Here is a 20,497-nt window from a genome sequence, read left to right on the forward strand (position 1 = left end):
ATCTTTCTTTCCAAACAAAGTGTAGAGAACAAATTCAAAAATGTCTTATTACAACTTCGGAAAAACCATTAGAAGTATATGTGAATTCTGTAGTAAGGAGGATAGATCATTTGTCTATAATTACTCCTGATACTCTCTGAACTCCTGAAGCCTTTGCCTTAAGACAATTATGTCTATGGTAAAGCTAGGATAGACAACTTTGGCAGGCTATATAGGAGAATCAAGAAAGATAACAAACAAGATATGTGCTTGCCAAAAAAAACATTGCAGGTTTCTAATAAAAGATATCTACAGGTAGATGTACATATCATTATCTTTTGCATGATTGCATCATCGCTTACAATTTTATATATATCCCTTTCTTGTGGAGGAAACCAGCTAAAAGACCCCAGAATAAAATCTCAATTATTACAAAAGCCAGTGTACCCCACTTCTTGGAATGTAATATGTTCTGTATTAAAGCTTCACTGACATCAACCTGCATGTTAAACAATCGATTAACCAAATCTATCAATCATGTATGGAAAGGTCCCCAAATTAGCTTCTATGGCCCAGTGGCTGATAAGGGGAAGGTTGGCCTATTTGGTAATAAACTAATCTTCTGCTTTATTTATAAAGAAATACAAGATCTAAAGAACCATCAGAAAAGAAACATTACCAAGTTATTTTCAGGAGAACGGTAATAGAAACCCTGGACAACTGCTGGGAAAATGTCACAAGCAGCCAATGCATACACAATAAGGGCATTCATTCCCATCCATTGTAGTAAAACTGTAGGCTTTGTGAAACGTTCTACGTCAACCTGCAACAATATATGGATATGTGAATTCGCAGTTATATAATCATCTGTCGGTGATCAGAGTCACCAAGTGGTTGAGCACTGGAGCTACCACTTTTCACTCTTCACATAAAAGCCTATAAGAAAATTATATGCTTTTCAACTCACACACGCACACATTACGACACAAGCCCGAGCTTACAATGTAGTATATAGCAGTCAAAACCAAGCCCGATGCCCCTGCGGTGATGAACATGTAGCTTAATGTGTACAGTGCTTTCGATAAAGGAATTCCTGAAAAACTTTACAGTTGTTAGTAGGAGAATCAAATGTATCTTAATCTTGAGAAATTTAAATTAGATAGTACCTAAAATCTCCAGAATATATCCGACTACCAATAGAGAGAAGGAAAACACAGACCAAAGGAGTACCCTCTGCTTGTGATCCTGAATGGGAAAGGCAGTAGTTAGTTGATATAGTTACACACACACGCACACACATCTCAGGGACAAATTCTAAAGGCACTAGGAGTGGATTTTTATGCACCATACCTGAAAAATTACAAGTATATGCCCAAATTGCAATCCCATGAAACAAGTAATGGCAGCCATCAGTGAACTGGAAGATTTAATTAAATAGTTAGTAACCCGTGCATTAACTAAATTTTAATACTAAAATTTCCTGTGTTATTTGGCTGAATATACTTAATGAAAAAATTGATCATGACTAGGTTGTATATGGTGGGATACTGTTGCGAACCCGAAATTCCGCAACTTACAGAATATAGAAGAAATGGATTAAAATGCACAAATATGAAAAATAGTGTATTATTTCTGAAATCGAAAGGTAAATGCAAGAGGATGAATATCCTAATGCCCATAGAGCAAGGCTCCTACAGAGGCAAGAAGCCAACTGTCCATAACAAACTATACTCTTCCATGATCCTCTCACACTCCCTCACCTCACTCTATATACTACTAAGAGGCATAACAAACTTGCCAACTAAGCAGCCTACCCCACTCGTTATTTACCATATAACCTCACCACACTCTTTATTACAATAATAGCCCTTTTCCTATATCTCTCATACTCGGGTCCCTATCAGATACCAATCTAACATTAAAGATAAAAATCCGTACAAGAGAAAGTGGAGAAAAGAATAGATGAAGATAAGGCAATCAAAGTACACTACCCAACTGAAAGAAATAAAATACCATGAGTCCATGACAATAGCTATTTAAAATATAAAATATCATCATAGATTTCAATGTCGCAATGACCTACAAAGAAAAGAAAAAGAGGATCATAACAGGGAATGCTACTGCACCTTAAAATACCCTCTGGGTCAAATGGGGCAAGGCACCATCCAGGTGAATCTGGAGGCAAGGGTCCATAATCAGGAGAATTGACACTGCACTCCTGAAAACGAAAAGGAGGTCAAGAATAAAATTGTTTAAGGGATAAAATAGATGACTTTTGTTGTACCAAGAAAAAAACAAATGACTTTGGAGGTGGCAGAAGATTCAATACATGAGTTACACTAAAGGGTAAATAACCTTTGTTCTTCTGTAGACAGGACGCTGGTACATATGATCTTCACCAAGAATTAATCTATCAATAAATCCCACCGCATTACAAGGAGGATCAAGGCTACCCCTCATTTCACAATGAACCTGCAGAGCAAATATTAAATGCCGAGTTTTTTGTCCATGAAAAAGAAGATACAAAACACAGCGACCAGCAAAGCATTTCTTTCCACTAGGTGGGGAGAGTCATGAAAATGAAAAATAGCAACATAAAATGTAGCTAAAAGCCTAAAATGGAAGTAAAATTCAAGAAAACTAAGACACCATATTACATGAAGCGAGAGAAAAAATACCAAACATCATGATGTGTCACTGAATGCGTACATCCATATTCTATTTACATTTGACTATGTTCACATTATTATTTACCCTATCTGGACATTATTATTTTCCAAGTTCGGTATGCACCATTCACCGTGCTTACATAGCAATGAGCATTGATGCTAGTCTATGTGAATTCATCAATTCATGGAACGCAAACCTAAAATTCCATTTTTAAGAAATGAGAAGTCTTATAAAGAGATGATTCGTTATTTCTTGAAATGCAAAGCTGAAGCCTACAGGTCATACAATATTACAGAACAACTTGAAAGTGTAAGGGAACTATCACCAACAAGAAACCAAATTACATGTTAACTCTATCTATGGTAGGGAATGAGTCATAAGTAAAGCTATGTGCACGTGAAAGCATAAATTAAACTTCAGCCGAAACTTCATGATATTCCTTCAGCACTCAATGGCAAAAAGTGACTAAACCATGCCAACTTACATTTCGAATAGTTGATACACGACCAGAAAAAAGCAAGTTAGAGTGTTTGAACTTCCAATTTGGAACATAGAGGGTGTAGAGCAAGCAAAGGTATACTGAGCAAAGTAAGATTGAAAATATCCTGGACAAAAAAACAAGCAGTTAGGACAAAGAAAGAATATCATTAGGCAAGAAAAATTGGTGCCAGCAGAAGTTTAAGATGCAACTTAGATATTATCAAACAAAATGAAAGGAAATTTCTCTAGAATTCCAATTAGTCACATCAACCTTTCGTATCTAAGTTTAAAAAACTTACTTATAGACAGCAAGATGGGTTAATTTATAAACAAAAAATGGTAAGATAGGAATTCTTTTTCATTTTCTTTATCGAGATTTTAATCCAATCAACAAATTTGAAAGCTATTCAGAATAGGTAAAAAGTACATATCTGAAGCAAGTTTTAATCCATAGTGAAGCACATAAGAAAACTTTGTATGACGCAAGAGTGCTCATTTCACATGAGAATGTCAGAATAAATTTAGGGGCATTAGAACCCAAAATAATATTGCATTATTTCATGATTCGTATCCAATAAGTTTGGAAAGAATTTGCATCAATATGTGATGAGATTACTAACTCAACCAAAACAACATAAACCATGATAATGTAGAAACATAGCATTAGTGTGAATATTTTATAGTCAAATTATAAATTGAAATTTTTAATTGCCATACTCAGCTCCTAGATGTCAAATAAAAGCATTAACGTTACAAAATAAACTAACCACTGGATGGAGTATTTCCTCGCAAAAGCTGCCGGTGAACCAACCAAAATATTATTGTTCACAAGCCAAATCTCTGACATTGAGGCCAAGAAATATCCAACGGATATCCTCTACATACCATGCAAGGAATTATGTGTTAAACTAACAACACATTTACAAAACAAAAGCAACAGGCAGTTGATTATTTTCTTAATTGTGAGCTTTTTCCAGTTGCAATTCCAATTTCCTACTATAAAAGAAAAAAAAAAACAATCTCAATGACAATATAGTAACTAAATAACTTCTCCCAACTGCAAATCTGCAATCAGCCTTGAGTCAAAACTTCAGTGAGAAAACTTCGTATACTTCCTCAAAAACAAATACAACAGGTACTGATATTTACAGTCATGGAGTGGCATTATAAAAATACTCGGCATGTTTTTCTTATTAACACCATAGATCAAGCAAATAAGTTAAGACAGTAAGCATCAATGAATTTGAAACGGTTAGTAATCAGAAGCACAAAGTAAATCAAAGCGATAATAGGATGTACAACAATACTATCAAATCTTGTGGATTAGAATTTAGAAATGAACAACAACGATAAAAGCATTTTCCCACTAGGGGGTCAACAACATATAATGAGAAACGCTATACCGTCCAGAATTGGAAATAAAGAAAAGAAAACTAATAAGTTAGATAGTAAGGATAAGTACTGGTTACAATCACCTGAAGTACACCAAACCAGCGTATCTTGCTTAAATCAAGTCCATAAGTTAAATTACCGCGGCCATGGAAATACCCACCTACGAATAAGTTTCAAAAAGAAACATTAAAGCAGTGGCAATTGACTGCATCACTTAACACATAAGAACATACCTTGTAGCAAGATCCCCAAAAGAAAAAGCTTAATTGTCCTCAATATTACTTTTTTTGTGGCGTTTGGTTTGCTAGAGACTTTCTGAAAGGCTATCCAAGAGTTAGAATATCGCTCGACAATACAAAACAGTTGTATTCATTCTATAAGTTACCAAAACTATACAATGTCCTAAATCTGCCATACTGCCAAAGTGTCCTAACTCCTAAGCAAACGAAATCGTACCTTGAACACGAGACCGATAGAAACACCAACCCCGAAGAGAAAAAACGGCATTACAAAATCGGCAAGTGTAACCCCAAACCATGGAGAGTGATTCAAGGATGGGAAAGCCCGTCCCACATCATCAACTAATATCATCAACTGCACAAAAAATTCAACTGATTAGTAACTGTAAATTGGCACTAACTAACTAACTAACTAACTAGCTAACTAACTAACTAACTAACTTCCCTAACTAACAAAAATGCTAAGCAAGAACTGAATCTCATACATGAGAATTGTTTATATGAATATTGATGCTAAACTAACTAACTCATTCTACTGAACATAACATGAAGCAATTGAATGAAATGGTTAATTGGTGAAAAGAAGGGACGAACCGCAACAGTTAGACCGCGAAAGACATCGAGAGAAACAAGGCGTTGATTAGGAAGTGATGGTAAAGATTTATCTGCAACTTCAACATCGTGGGTAATAAGAGGTCTTGTTTGTTCATCATCTGCAACTTCAACATCGTGTATCTGATTCTCAGATGACATTTCCGCACACAGTCGGTTTGTTCGCCCGTCGCCGATCAGGCTATTTTAGTACTTTTCCAGTTTCCTTCTTCTTCACTTGGTTCCACTGGCACAGCCGTTTCATTTGGGCTAACTATTTTGTTATTATTAAAATGTCCAACTAGATGAAGTTAGAAATTGGAAAAGAAAACTAGGTGAAATAAGTCTGAAAATTAAAATAGAAATTATGATTAAGGATATTATAAAATAAACTATAATGAAGATTCTATTCTATTATTGATATTTTAGGATCTACTAATAAATATAAATTTCTCATTTCATTTAAATAAAAAATAAATAAATATAGAGGTAAATAATAAAATAAAATTTACATCACTTCATTTATGTTAACTTCATATTGGGATTGAGGTACTTAAAGATCTTAATAATGTTATTGACTTGTTTCAATGTAAGAGTATTTCAAATTCGAAAGAGGAATGGGCCAAAATCTTGAAATCCAAGGTTTGGAAGAAGTGCTACGAAGTCCTCCTAAATTAATTGGATCAAGGTTAATACTGATGGATCGTCTTTCGACACCCCTCTTCTAACAGCTTATGGGGGAATCTTTAGAAATCATAATGGAGAACATTTGGTCAGTTTGCATGTAATATGGATAAGGAGAGTGTGCTCTTTGCGGATATTATGGGTGCAATTTTAGCCATGGAGCATGCTGATATGCATCATTGGAGTAATTTATGGTTGGAAACAAATTTAAAATTAGTTTTGCTTACTTTCGGTAAACTATTTGTGATGTCTTGGAGACTAAGGAATATATGAGACTGCTCTACTTAAATATTACATCAGACTCACTTTTTAGTGACACACATTTATAGAAAAGAAAATCAAATTGACTAACTTAGATTTACTAATTACTAATTATACATAGTGTAACAAGATACATTTGAATGTAGTTGTGGATTTCAATAGAAACAACATAGGGCTTCTTAATTTTAGAATTTGTTGGGTTTCCTCATTTTTTGTACCTACATTTTTTACTGGTAAAAAAAATTGATCTAAGCACTAAAATATTATATCTATCGGATAGATAAAACACAAATTAGTCAACATCCCCTCCATTTCCATGTGTACATAAATCAGAATTATGGCTTAAAATTCATATTAAAATTAACTATTTTCATTAAAAAAATGAACAAACTTTCATATAAAATTGGAAAAAAAAATTATAGAAATTATAGAGATTAAAGATAGAGTATAGAATACATCATCCAATAAAAACTCATTAACTTGTCATCTCATCAACTTAATTTAAAAAATATAACTATGATTTGACAAAATAGAAATTATTGATTGGTTGATAGTGTAAATTTATTTTATACCGAATACATGTACCATATTATGATACTTTAAATTTGTTTATTTTTTTTCTATTTTGAGTAAAAAAGTTGATTCTTTTACAATAATATAATATATTACTCATTTGAATTTCTTTGATTATTTTGACTTAACGGAGTTTTTAACTTTTAAACATTTATTGTAATGTTTTATTTTGAATTAAACAATTTAGTTCTCAAATGATACATTTTATATAAAAAAATAATAATAAAAAACTCTTATTTTTTATTGACTGTACCCGATAGCCATAGTAGAGCATCTTCATTTCTAAAGAGATTAAAAACTTTAAATAGGTGAGTTCTACCTTGACATATTGGAGATAAGAACATTTCACTTCAATGATACAGTTAACAACTTTTGCAACCAAAAAATTGATGATTGCATATGAGAGAAGCATATTACACAATAACATGAATAGGAACATGTTCTCCTGTGTGTAATCCTTACATTGGGACATGAATAGGAACATGTTCTCCTGTGTGTAATCCTTACATTGGGACATGCTTTTAACATAGAAATTCATTATATTTAATAACCATATTTAAAACATACATTGTGCCAGAACTTTCAGTGATAGTGACCCTTCATTGTTAAGTATTTAACAATGGTCTATAGTTTAATATAAACCAGATATTAACCCCTTGATTTATAAAAGCTTCTTCTCAACAGCTTGATCACCCATTATTCTTTCTACTAATTCAATGTAGTGCAAGATGCCCTGCAGCATCCAAAAGCTTTCCAAGTCTTTCTGAAACCGCAGCCAAAGTTGTCTCGCTCTTGCAGAATGCAAACCTGATGTATCTCTTCTGGTAGTTATAATCTGCATTAGAAGCTTCATTTGATGATAGGTTGTTGGTATGAAAAAATCCTTGTCCCGGAACAGCCACCACCCCAGCTTCTAGTATTAACTTTTTAACAAATTCTACCTGCAAATCAAAAAAAACACGTATTGCTATAGATTAGCAGCAGAATGTGACAATTAAAATAGTTCTTAAAATGGCCTACACAAGATGGAGAAGAGAGTAAAAGAGTGCACATACATCAGAAAGGGAACAATTCTCAGGAAGCCCCGCGAATAAGAAGAACGAGCCTTGAGGTATAAACTGTATCTTAAAACCCACTCCCGCAAGCAACTTGACGATATAATCTCTTTTTGATTGATAATCCTGCATAGATTGAAACATCATGAAAAAATGTCTATTCAGATTGACTTATCTGAGCTAATTTATTGACATAGTCCTTGTGAGCTCATACATAAGCACTTACTAAGTTGTTTTTCCAAACTGTGCCAAAGACAAGTAAGTAAAAGAGCATTGTTACAACTGCATTCTATTTTGCTGGGAGTGACGGTTATTACTAAATAAGTAAATAGTAACTAACATTAAAGTTCTAATTATTAAAGCTATATAGAATAAACACTCGTACAATATCTCATCAAATTGTATATTTAGTTTCTTACTCTTCTAAGTGATTCAAAGTATTCAGGGGGGCTTCTCAAAGCAATCAAAGCAGCTTCCTGAAAAGGAGCTGGAGCAGAATCTGTAACTATTACATGAATGTTTCGGATAGCAGACGCAATACAGGCTGGTGCAATTGCCCATCCAACCCTCCAACCTGATTGATACAGACCAACAGTGAGTTAACACTATTCTTAAAAAGAATGAGACTTTAGAGAACCCGAAAAATTTCCAGTGCAGTTTAGTTTCATGAGCTTGACTTGTTAGATGTTGTTACCTGTGACACTAAATGTTTTAGACAAAGAAGATGTTATAATAGTCCGTTCTTGCATGCCTGGAAACGAGGCAAGGGATATATGTTTTTGGTTATCATAAGTTATATGCTCATATACCTGCAAAAAGAATCCAGAAGGTAAAAATGTTACATTATTCAAATACCATTCAAATATTTTATTCTTGCAGAATTAAAATTCCGAGTAATTTTTCTTGCACACAAGCAATTCAGGTTGAGAAGTATGGTATAATCCAAATAAAAAGCAAATAAGAGCCATCAATTTCTATTTATCTACGAAAACCAAATAAGTTTGAAAATAATTACTGCCATGAGATGAGATAAAATGTACAAGTAGTTAACTGATTAACACAAAAGCTGGGGCACCCTGAAATCACATATATGTGATCTAGCCTCTCTAGGGGATTCTCATTATAGTCAATCGACGTAGCAGAAGAAGATTCATATGGATCATGAGCATCGGTTTTTAATCATTCCATGAACATCTTTTTCAAATCTCACAATTGAAGTTATATATGAGTGGAAAGTAGTGTCATACTTCATCTGTTATAGCTAGGCAGTTTCGGCTGCAGCACGCTCCAGCAATAGTCTCAAGTTCATCTTTTGTGAAAACCTTGCCCGTTGGATTGTGAGGACTGTTTAAACTCTGTGTTAGTATTTTGTAATTCATAACGTGAGGACTGTATAAGTGGATGTTATTATATAGCATAATCACTTCATGCATCCAATCCAAATTAATTAAAAGTGAAAACATAAATGGCACACCAAACTTCATGCTGACATTTGGGAATACTTCACAGCAGAATGCACTAAATGGATAAACTGAAATTCTTGTAACATTTATAATTTCAATTGATTTATAGCTTAAACCATAACTCGATAGCACAGGTATTTCTTATTATCATGTATTCATTTATCTACTTCAAAAAAAATCCATTAAAGAAGACTAATATGAAGATTTCTATGATGAAGACGAAGCCTATCCAATGTCAAGAGAATCATGAATTTGTGTAAGTTCTAACCTATTCAATACAATGGCTTTAGTTCTCTCAGTAATTGATCTCAGCAATTTGCTTGGATCCAAAGTCCACTGAGGCGGGTCAAGTGGCACATGTATCTGTCCAATTAAGTTCACAAAAACAAGCAAACATTAGATGACGAACAAAATGATTAAATGTTACATCAATAACTTCAACACTTAAATAGACAGCAAATATGCAGAATCATAGATTTCTTATTGTATAAAGAAAAGTGTTGACTCAATGCGGAAGAATACATAGACCTATTCCAGAGACAAACTTAGTGATGCAGAAACATTTAGTGATTATTATTGTTCACACATCATAACATATTATACAGACATAAGCAAGACATGAGATGTATAGGTGGCAAAAGAAGCTTACAGGGACACCACCAGCCATGGTAACACATCCTTGATATGTTTCATAAGAAGGGTCAAAAAGTATGACTTCGTCCCCCGGGTCAATTGCTGTTTAAAACAGAACATACTTTGATATTAGAGAAAAAGCCGATATTAGGTTACACTAACATTTCATATTGAAGGCGTATCAAGTGTCTGACACTATGAAGCACGGACACAGACACACAGACAACGGACACAACACCGACACAGACACATCGACACCGGTAATAATTTAAAGAAATAAACAAATTGAACGTAATCACAAGTCTTTCGTGTTGGTGTCTGTGTCAGACACTAACACGAACACACCATTTTCAGAGGTGTCGGTGCTATAAAGGTCTGACACGCCAGACACATAGTGTTCGAGACAAACACAAGTACTTACATTCAATCACTTTTGCCTTTTAAGTTATTACTAATATCTGCATGCCATGTTAATGTTGAGTCCATATGTTCATAATCCCTACAAAATTACTAAACTTACTAATTTTATAGTGAGGAAAAAACATATTTAACCCTGAAGTGAATTCGTTAACAATAGAGCATACTTGCGAAGATTGCAGCTGCAAAAGCCTCAGTTTGACCACAACAAATAGCTACATCTGTAAGAGGGTCGATGTCTAAACCATGCATTTCCTTCACGATCTTGGCCAAGTGTTCACATATACCTTGCACGTGCCTCCAAGTATACAAAAGAGTAGATAGGTTGTATCAATTGATGAGAAAACGTGTTAAGAATGTGTGATTGGGCCTAACTCAACCCTACAAAACCGGTTGATAGAGTGAGGACTACCCCCACTTATAAACACATGTTCAAGCCATATATTGTCCGATGTGGGACTCTTAAACACACCCCCCTCACGCCCGCCCAGGACTGGACATCTAGAGCGTGGAGATAAATGGTGGGTAGCCCGATAGCGGAAACCATAGTAGGTGGTCCACCGGATCTTAAACGGGACTCAGATACCATGTTAATGAAATAACAGAAACTTTGTAAAATGTTTCTATGTATTAAATATTCTGCATAATTTACAATCATTATATAACTATACAAAGAGACAAATGGATTCTATTTTAGGAAGTAAATCATTCTAGACCTTGACAAATTAACTCTAAATCATTGTCACAATCTGTCACAATGAATGCTAACAAACAGCTTATGACAGTTTGACAATAATACTACAGCTCATTAATTTACGTTGATGACCTTGTTGTGACTGGGAATGATGCAAAGTCATGTGAAAAATTCAAGCAATACCTCAGTAACTGTTTTCACATGAAGGATTTGGGAGAGTTGAGATATTTTCTTGGACTAGAGTTAGCTCGCGGTTCTTCCGGATTATTCATTTGTCAAAGAAAATATGCCTTGGACATTCTAAATGAATGTGGGATGCTAGCTTGCAAACCTTCTTCTATCCCACTTGAACCAAACCATAAATTAACATCGGATTCAAGTCCTTTATATGAGAATTCTTCACAGTACCGTAGGTTGGTGGGACGACTCATTTATCTCACAATCACTAGACCGTAATTAACATATTCTGTCCATATTCTGAGTCAATTTATGCAGGAACCTCACCAGGGGCACTGGGACGCAGCCATGCATGTTTTGAGGTACTTGAAGTCTTCACCGGGGCAAGGAATTATCATACCAAGAGATAATGACCTCAGACTAGTTGCATATTGTGATTCAGATTATGCGTCATGTCCACTAACCAGAAGATCAATATCAGGTTATGTCATGAAGTTAGGAACAGCTCCCATTTCTTGGAAAACCAAGAAGCAAACTACCGTATCGAGGTCCTCGAGTGAAGCAGAGTATAGAGCAATGGCCCACGTCACAAGTGAAGTCATATGGTTACGAAGATTACTTACACACTTACAAGTAAAATGTGATTCTCCTACAGTTCTACATTGCGACAACCGTGCTGCTATTCATTTAGCTTCGAATCCGGTTTTCCACGAAAGAACGAAACACATTGAAGTCGATTGTCACTTCATTTGAGAATTTCTTGTCAAGAGAATTATAGCTACTGTCCACATACCAACTAAGTCACAACAAGCAGACATTTTCACAAAGTCTTTGGGAACAAAACAATTTCGAGAACTATCAGGCAAGCTGGGATCTCATCATCCTCAATCTCCAACTTGAGGGGAAGTAATGAGCGGTAGTATTATTGTCAAGCAGTCATAAGTTGTCTGTTAGCATTCATTGTGACAGATTGTGACAATGATTTAGAGTTAATTTGTCAAGGTCTAGAATGATTTATTTCCTAAAATAGAATCCATTTGTCTCTTTGTATAGTTATATAATGATTGTAAATTATGCAGAATATTTAATACATAGAAACATTTTACAAAGTTTCTGTTATTTCATTAAAACGAAATAGAGCTTGTGCTGTGACACTACATTGCTACTAGTTGCAGTTGTGTGTATAGTAAATAGAGTAATAAAAACCTGTACTGATTGAGGTCGGAATTGATGGCGGAAACGGCGGCGTTTTTGATGTGGAGAGGAGCAGGGAAGTCGGGGAAGCCTTCGGCGAGGTTGATAGCGTTGCATCTCTGAGCAAGGTGAGAGAGTTCTTGAATGGGAGATGATGTAAGCTTCTTTGCAGTTCGCGACAGTTTTCCTTCCATTTTTTTCCTTTCTTTCTTTCTTATCACTATGCCACTACTATCCCTGCTGTCATACTTTAAACGGACAAGTAGTAATCTTCCTTCTCACTAAGACATCAAAGGTAGCAAATCCATTTCTAGTTAAAACAAAGCGAAACAAAGAGCAGCAAATCATATAAGTAGTAATATACAATTATAATTTTAGGTCTATAATATTTAAGATGTTAAAGTCTATTGTTTAATTAATCCATATTAAAAAAGGTTTAATTAATATTAAATTTGTGGTTAAAAGTATAAATATTAAGAAATATAAAGTTATTGTATAAATATTAAATACTATAGATCAATGTTTAATTTGATAAATAATTAAATTAAAATATTGCAAACTAAGAAATAACCATACACTTCCACTTTCATTTTCATCTTATATTCATATATGGGTTCATAGGATATGGATTTATTGGGATTTATTTTCTTGGTTTCAATATGGGTAGAGGTACATAATATAATATGAACAAATCTAACCAGTGATATCAAAGACACTCATATCTGATTTAATTTGCATTTTTGATTTTTTTTATATTATAGTTCAAAAATTGGGAACCCTTTTTATCTTCCATTTTGTGTAAAGTTTATATTTTATTGTGTTAATCATGATTTTGGTTTATGTTTAAGTTTAATTTTTGTTGTGAGTAGATTTATAGGGTTTATTTTATTCTATTTTCAGCTTCAATTGCTTCAATATATGCTAATCTGAATTTTGTTCTGGTCCTTACCAGAACAAATTTTAAGGACTAGAAGGAGAACATAAAAATTGTTCTTGACTGCATGGATCTTGACCTTGCATTAAGGATGGAGCAACCACCTTCTCATACGGAATCTAGTAGCTTTGAATAAAGGAAAAATTATGAGAAGTGCAATCGCTCAGATCGCATGAATCTCATGATCATTAAGCGTGATATTTTTGAGGTCTTTAGGGGTACTATCTCGGAAGAGATAACAAATGTCAAAGATTTCTTTGTTGAGATTGAAAAGTGCTTTGCAAAAAAAGCGATAAGGCAAAAACAAGTACTCTTCTTCAGAACTTGATTTTTATGAAGTATCATAACAAATGAAATATAAGGGAATGCATTGTGGACATTGTCAAACATTATTTCAAAACTTAAGACGCTAAAGCTTGAGTTATATGAAGACTTGCTCATTCATTTACTATTATTTTATCTTCCTTCACAGTTCAGTTAGTTTAAGATATCTTATAACTGTCAAAAGAAGATTTTGTCTCTTGATGATCTCATTTCATTTTGTGTGCAAGAAGAAGAAAGGTTGAAGCATGATAAGACATAAAGTGCTCATTTTATTAGCAACTATAAGGACAAGGACAAAAGAAAGAAAATTAATGAGCCTAAGAATGAAGTTGCAAGTGTTTTAGTTTGTTCTGAAAACAATTTACCTAGAGTCTAGTGCAACTACTAACATCAGTGTTTCAATGAAGGATTTTCTGAACTACCGGAAGGAAAATAATGTTGAAAGATACATTTATGTTGGATATGGCAAGTCAGTGAAAGTGGAAGCTATGGGAAATTTTCTATTATTATTGTGTACTGAATTTTATTTGAATTTGAAAGACACTTTTGTAGTACCACCATTTAGATAGAATTTATTTCATCTTCTTATTTGTACAAATCAAGTTATTTATGTTCATTTGGAAACAATATGTTCAGGTTATCTTTTAGTTCATATACTATTGGAATTGGTTCACTTATGGACCATAATAATCTATATTTGCTTGACACAGTAGCTACCTAAGGTGAATCCTTAAATGTGGAATCACATAGTACTAAGCATAAAATTGATAATAATGATTTAGGATCATTATGGCACAAGCGCCTATGTCGCATCTCTAAAAAAAGAGTTGAGTGACTAATGTCATATGTAATTTTGGATTCCATTGACTTCACAAACTTTGATGTTTTTGTTGGGTGTATTAAAGGTAAACAGACAAAACAAAGAAATTTGGTGCATATAGAGCTACATATGACTTATAATTGATACATACGAACATTTTGGATCATCTCTCACACCTTCTTGGAATGGTCAAAAATATTTTATATCATTCATAGTTGATTGCTCTAGATATGCATACATATTTGTTGCACATGAAAAGTATCAATCATTGGATCTGTTCAAATCATTTAAGGTCGAAGTTGAGAATCAACTTAACAAAAGAATTAAGAGTGTCAAATCTGACCATGGTGGTGAATATTACGTAGATATGACACTTCATGTGAACATCATCTTATGCTTTTTTCCAAATAGCTATTGGAATGTGGAATTGTCCCATAGTACACTATGACATGGTCACTTAGCATGAATGGTGTAGCTTAAATACGAAAACAGACTCTTAAGAATATGGTAAAAAGTATGATTTGTCATTCTACCTTGTTGGAGTCAATATGGGGAGAGACATTAAAGACTGCAACTTACATTCTAAATAGAGCATCAACCAAGGCAACTTACAAAACACCTTGTGAGCTTTGGATTGGGAGAAAGCCTAGTTTTAAACATTTTCACGTATGGGGATGTCAAGTTAAGGCAAGGTCTTATAGGCCAACTGAAAAGAAATTGAACTCCCGAACAGTGAGTAACTACTTTATTGGTTATTATGAAAGATCTAGGGGCTACAAATTTTATGATCCCAAATCAAACTCTATTTTTGAGACGGAAACAACCACATTCTTTGAGGGTTGAGTTTTGGGGGAAGAGTAAAGTTAGAGACTCTGTCTCTGAGGAAGAATCGGTAATAATTCCAAAACCAATTTATACATCTGCTTTTGGTCAAACAAGTATCGAACCTCCACAAGACATTGTTGAATTTCCTCCTACTTAATATGATTAGGTAATTCATGAAGAAAAAACACAAGATCCTCAATAATAAGTGTTACAATAACCAACACATTTGCGGAGATCTGCTAGAGAAATGAGAAATGTTATTTCGGATGATTTGGTAATTCATGATGGTATGGCGTAAGATGACTCAATCAATTTCCATCAAGTCATGCAGGATTCCAACTTGAAAAAGTGGATTGAAGCAGTGAAGGAGGATTATAAGTCCATGCAAGACAATAAGTTTTGAGAACTTGTCTCATTACTAGGAGGTGTGAAACCTATTGGTTGCAAATGGATTTTTAAGAGCAAGTGAGATTCTAACGGTAATGTGAAAAGGTATAAGGCTTGTCTTGTGGCTAAGATTTATACCCAAAAGGAAGGGGATTGACTTTAAAGAGACTTTCTATTCGGTTTCATCGAAAGACTCTTTTAGAAAAATCATAGATCTTATTGCACATTATGATTTGGAACTTCATCAAATGGATGTCAAGATGGAATTTTCAATGGTAACATTGACGAAACAATTTATATGGTGCAACTAGAAAACTTTGTGTCTGGAGACTCAAAGAATATGGTTTTCAAATTGACAATATCCACTTATGGAATAAAGCATGCATCTCGTCAGTGGTACCACAAGTTTCATGAAGTAATTATCTCATTTGGTTTTAAGGTGAATGTTGTAGAGGATGTTGGTGTAAGCCCTAGAGGCCAATACTTTTGGTACTTGTATCTAATTATTTATTAATAATAAAAGGCTTTTTCTTTATTATGTTTGTTTAATAAAGTCCCTAGAATAGCTAGTCCGTTTAATGTATCAAGTGTGACTTAATCATGAGATCCCATTAAACATAAGGACATTATTCTTAAAGTATCCGTAGTCGAGCTTTGTTGTAAAATGGGATAACATTAAAGCATTAAGACTATTATGTATATAGACTGATGATCACGTCTCATGGATCATGGATAATGAGTTATCAAGTCTTAAACATAGGTATGAATATTAAGAGTAATATTTATACTAGATTGACCCGTTATGAGAATACTATATAGAATGTTATGCAAAGTGTCATAAGTTATTCTCATGGTGATAGTGGTGTATACCACCCTTCGACCTGAAACCACTACGGATCCTAGATGTAGAGTCGAGTGCCTTATTGTTGATCAAACTTTGTCCGTAACTGGATGACCATAAAGACAATTGATGGGTACTCCACGAAGCATGCTAAGGGACATGAGTGACCTAGATGGAATTTGTCCATCCTGCGTAACAAGATAAATGTCTACGGGCCCAATATTGAACTGGACAAGGATGACACGGTCTATGCCTTGTGTTCAATATAGACATAGGGGTAAAAGGGTAATTATACACATAAGTATTATCACAAAAGGATTTGTCAGATCACATGACATTTTCGTGTCTTGGGTAGCAGTGATGTATTCCTAGATAACGCTGACTATTTATTATGTTAAATACGTGATTTAATATAATTGCTAATGTCGCGAAAACCTACAGGGTCACACACAAAAGGACGGATTGATGAGAGATAGAGTAACTAAGGAACACCGTAAGGTACCGTGCACTTAAGTGAATTGTAGAACATCGTAAGGTACAATGTACTTAAGTAGAATACAAAATATGGTAAGGTACCACGCGCTTAAGTGATTTTGACATATCATAAGATATGGGCCACATACACTTAAGTGAGCTTTTTAGCTTGCAGCCCACACAAGTGGTTCTATAAATAGAACCCTTGTGTAGAAGCATTTGTGCAGTTGAAATTTCGTTTCTCTCTCTCTCTCTCTCTCTCTCTCTCTCTCTCTCTCTCTCTCTCTCACACACACACACACACACACACACTCAAAGCCTTCATTTGTAACAGCTAGCACTGAGATTGAAGGAATTCGTTCGTGTGGATTGAATAGAGACGTTGTCACCTTTCAACGTTCGTGATCACTCTGTAGATCTGCATCAAAGGTTTCTATCGCCACAAGAGGTAACGATTTTATCACTGATCATGCCCATTCGTAAGGATCACTAAAGGAGAAATTTTTAAATTCCGCTGCATTTTGGATCGCTATTCTCCTTCAGAGGATTGTGTGTATCATAAATTCAGTGGGAGTAAGTACATTTTCCTGGTCTTTTATATTGATGACATATTGTTTGCTACAAATGATATAGGCATGATGCACGAAACCAAGAAATTTGTATCAAGAAAATTAGAAATGAAAGATCTTGGTGACACCACCTTTGTATTATGAATTCAGATACATCAAGTCCGGTCTCGAGGTATTCTAGGATTATCACAAAGGAGATATATCGAAAAGCTACTTAAAAGGTTTGGCATGGAGGAATGTAAACTATGATATACTCCAATGGCTAAGGGAGACAATTTTACTCTCATCTAGTGCCTAAAAGGAAACTTAGAAATTCAAGATATGTAAAAGATTCCTTATGTGTTAGTTGTATGGAGTGTGATGTATGCCATAGTGTGTATGCGTCTGAACATTGCATTCATAGTTGGGATGTCAGGCAAATATTTGAGGAATCTAGAAATGGATCATTGGAAAGCAACCAAAAGGGTTATGAGGTATTTAAAGAGAACAAAAGAATATATGCTCACATATAGGAGGTCAGACCAATTGGAAATCACTAGATATTCTGAATTTGATTTTGCTAGATGTCAAGATAGTAAAAGATCCACTTCAAATTATATCTATATGTTGGCTGATGGTGCAGTTTCTTGGCGCAATATCAAGCAAACTCTTGATGCTTCATCCACCATGGAAGCACAATTTATAGCACTTTTTTAGGTATCTAACCATGGTATTTGGTTGAGGAACCTTTGAAGGAGAATTGCAGTCCAAAATGCAGCGGAAATTAAAATTTTCTCCTTTAGAGATCCTTACGAATGGTCATGATCAGTGATAGAATATTTACCTCTTGTGACGACTGAAACCTTTGGTGCAGATCTCTTGTGACAATCAAAACCTTTGATGCAGATCCACGGAGCGATCACGAACGTTGAACGATGACAACGTCTCTACTCAGTCCACACGAACGGGTTCCTTCAATCTCAGTGCTAGCTGGTACGAATGAAGGCTTTGAGTGAGAGAGAAAGAGAGAGTGAAAACGAAAAGAATGCAACCGCAATTAATGCTTCTGCACAAGGGTTCTATTTATAGAACCACTTGTGTGGGCTTCAAGCTAAAAGCCCACTTAAGTGTATTTTGGCCCATATCTTATAATATGCCCAAAATCACTTAAGCCCATGGTACCTTACCATATTTCGTATTCTACTCAAGTACACCGTACCTTACGATGTTCTATAATTCATTTAAGGGCACCGTACCTTACGATATTCCTTAGTTACTCTATCTCTCATCAATCCGTCCTTTGTGTGTGACCCTGTAGGTTTTCGTGACGTTGACAATTATATTAAATCATGCATTTAACATAATAAACAGTGAGCGGTATCTAGCAACACATCACTGCTACCCAAGACACGAAAATGTCAAGTGATCTGACAATTCCTTCTGTGATAATAATTATGTGTATAATTACCCTTTTGCCCTTATGTCTATATTGAACACAAGGCATAGACCGTGTCATCCTTGTCCAGTTCAATATTGGGCCCATAGACATTTATCCTGTTATGCAGGATGGGCAAATTCCATCTAGGTCACTCATGTCCCTCAGCATGCTTTGTGGAGTACCCATCAATTGTCTTTATGGTTATCCAGTTACGGACAACGTTGGATCAACAATAAAGCACTCGACTCTACATCTAGGATCCATAGTGGTTTCAGGTCGAAGAGTGGAATACACTATTATCACCATGAGAATAACTTATAACACCTTGCAAAACTTTCTATATAGTATTCTCATAGCGGGTCAATCCGGTATAAATATTACTCCTAATATTCATACCTATGTTTAAGACTTGATAACTCTTTATCCATGATCCATGAGATGTGATCATCAGTCTACAAACATAATAGTCTTAATGCTTTAATGTTATCCCACTTCACACTAAAGCTCGACTACGGATACTTTAAGAATAATGTCCTTATGTTTAATGTGATCTCATGATTGAGTCATACTTGATACATTAAACAGACTATCTATTCCAGGGACTTTATTAATCAACCATAATAAAGAGAATGCCTTTTATTATTCGATACAAGTACCAAAATGTATTGGCCTCTAGGGCTTACACCAACAATCTCCCACTAGCACTAGAGCCAATCAGGCATACCCCGTATGCCCATTGATCTAGTATGGCCATCATGCTTCTGCTGCGCAAGAGGCTTTGTCAGTGGGTCAACTATATTGTCAAGTGTAGGTACTTTACATATTTTCACATCTCCTCTATCTATTATCTCTCGAATGAGATGATAACGCCCAAGTATGTGTTTGGATCGTTGGTGAGATCTAGGCTCCTTGGCTTGTGCGATAGCACCATTGTTATCATAATAGAGACCAATGGGATCCACAATGCTAGGGACTATGCCAAGTTCACTAATGAACTTTTTGATCCAAACAACTCCCTTTTCTGCATTTGAGGCAGCAATTTACTCGGCCTCGGTTGTAGAATCAGCAACTGTATCTTGCTTTGAACTTTTCAAGCTCACAGCGCCACCATTTCAGCAAAACACATAACCATTGGAATCATTCATATTAAAGCGTCTCAGCACCTTGTCTATGTACTCTGACTTAGGCCAAGCATTTTATGATCTATCTCTATAGATTCTGATTCCTAATATATAGGCTGTTTCACCTAGGTCCTTCATAGATAAGCATTTCCCCACCCAAGTCTTTGCTTGTTGCAGGGTAGGGATATCGTTTCCAATAAGTAATATGTCATCTACATATAATACCAGGAATACGATCATGCTCCCACTAACCTTCTTGTAGACACAAGGCTCATCTTTGTTC

The 20,497-nt window shown here is 34.9% G+C and overlaps 2 protein-coding genes across 2 annotated transcripts; both read right to left on the reverse strand.

Moving 5' to 3' along the window:
• Nucleotides 1-249: 249 nt before the first annotated feature.
• Nucleotides 250-5,677, reverse strand: LOC127092781 (uncharacterized). Its single transcript, XM_051031677.1, has 13 exons — nt 5,355-5,677; nt 4,978-5,115; nt 4,755-4,836; nt 4,605-4,681; nt 3,897-4,006; nt 3,134-3,254; nt 2,335-2,451; nt 2,106-2,197; nt 1,330-1,396; nt 1,146-1,224; nt 981-1,072; nt 659-802; nt 250-478 (listed from the first exon to the last, which is right to left on the reverse strand). The coding sequence occupies exons 1-13, from the start codon at nt 5,511-5,513 to the stop codon at nt 338-340; spliced, it is 1,419 nt and encodes a 472-aa protein (XP_050887634.1). The 5' UTR covers nt 5,514-5,677; the 3' UTR covers nt 250-337.
• A 1,526-nt stretch (nt 5,678-7,203) lies between these two features.
• On the reverse strand, nt 7,204-12,852 carry LOC127093287 (uncharacterized). Its single transcript, XM_051032198.1, has 9 exons — nt 12,515-12,852; nt 10,605-10,735; nt 10,037-10,122; nt 9,656-9,750; nt 9,172-9,268; nt 8,619-8,733; nt 8,344-8,498; nt 7,925-8,050; nt 7,204-7,810 (listed from the first exon to the last, which is right to left on the reverse strand). The coding sequence occupies exons 1-9, from the start codon at nt 12,694-12,696 to the stop codon at nt 7,583-7,585; spliced, it is 1,215 nt and encodes a 404-aa protein (XP_050888155.1). The 5' UTR covers nt 12,697-12,852; the 3' UTR covers nt 7,204-7,582.
• Between the last annotated feature and the right edge of the window lie 7,645 nt (nt 12,853-20,497).

This window comes from Lathyrus oleraceus, chromosome 6 (assembly GCF_024323335.1).
Source record: "Lathyrus oleraceus cultivar Zhongwan6 chromosome 6, CAAS_Psat_ZW6_1.0, whole genome shotgun sequence".
NCBI lineage: Eukaryota > Viridiplantae > Streptophyta > Magnoliopsida > Fabales > Fabaceae > Lathyrus > Lathyrus oleraceus.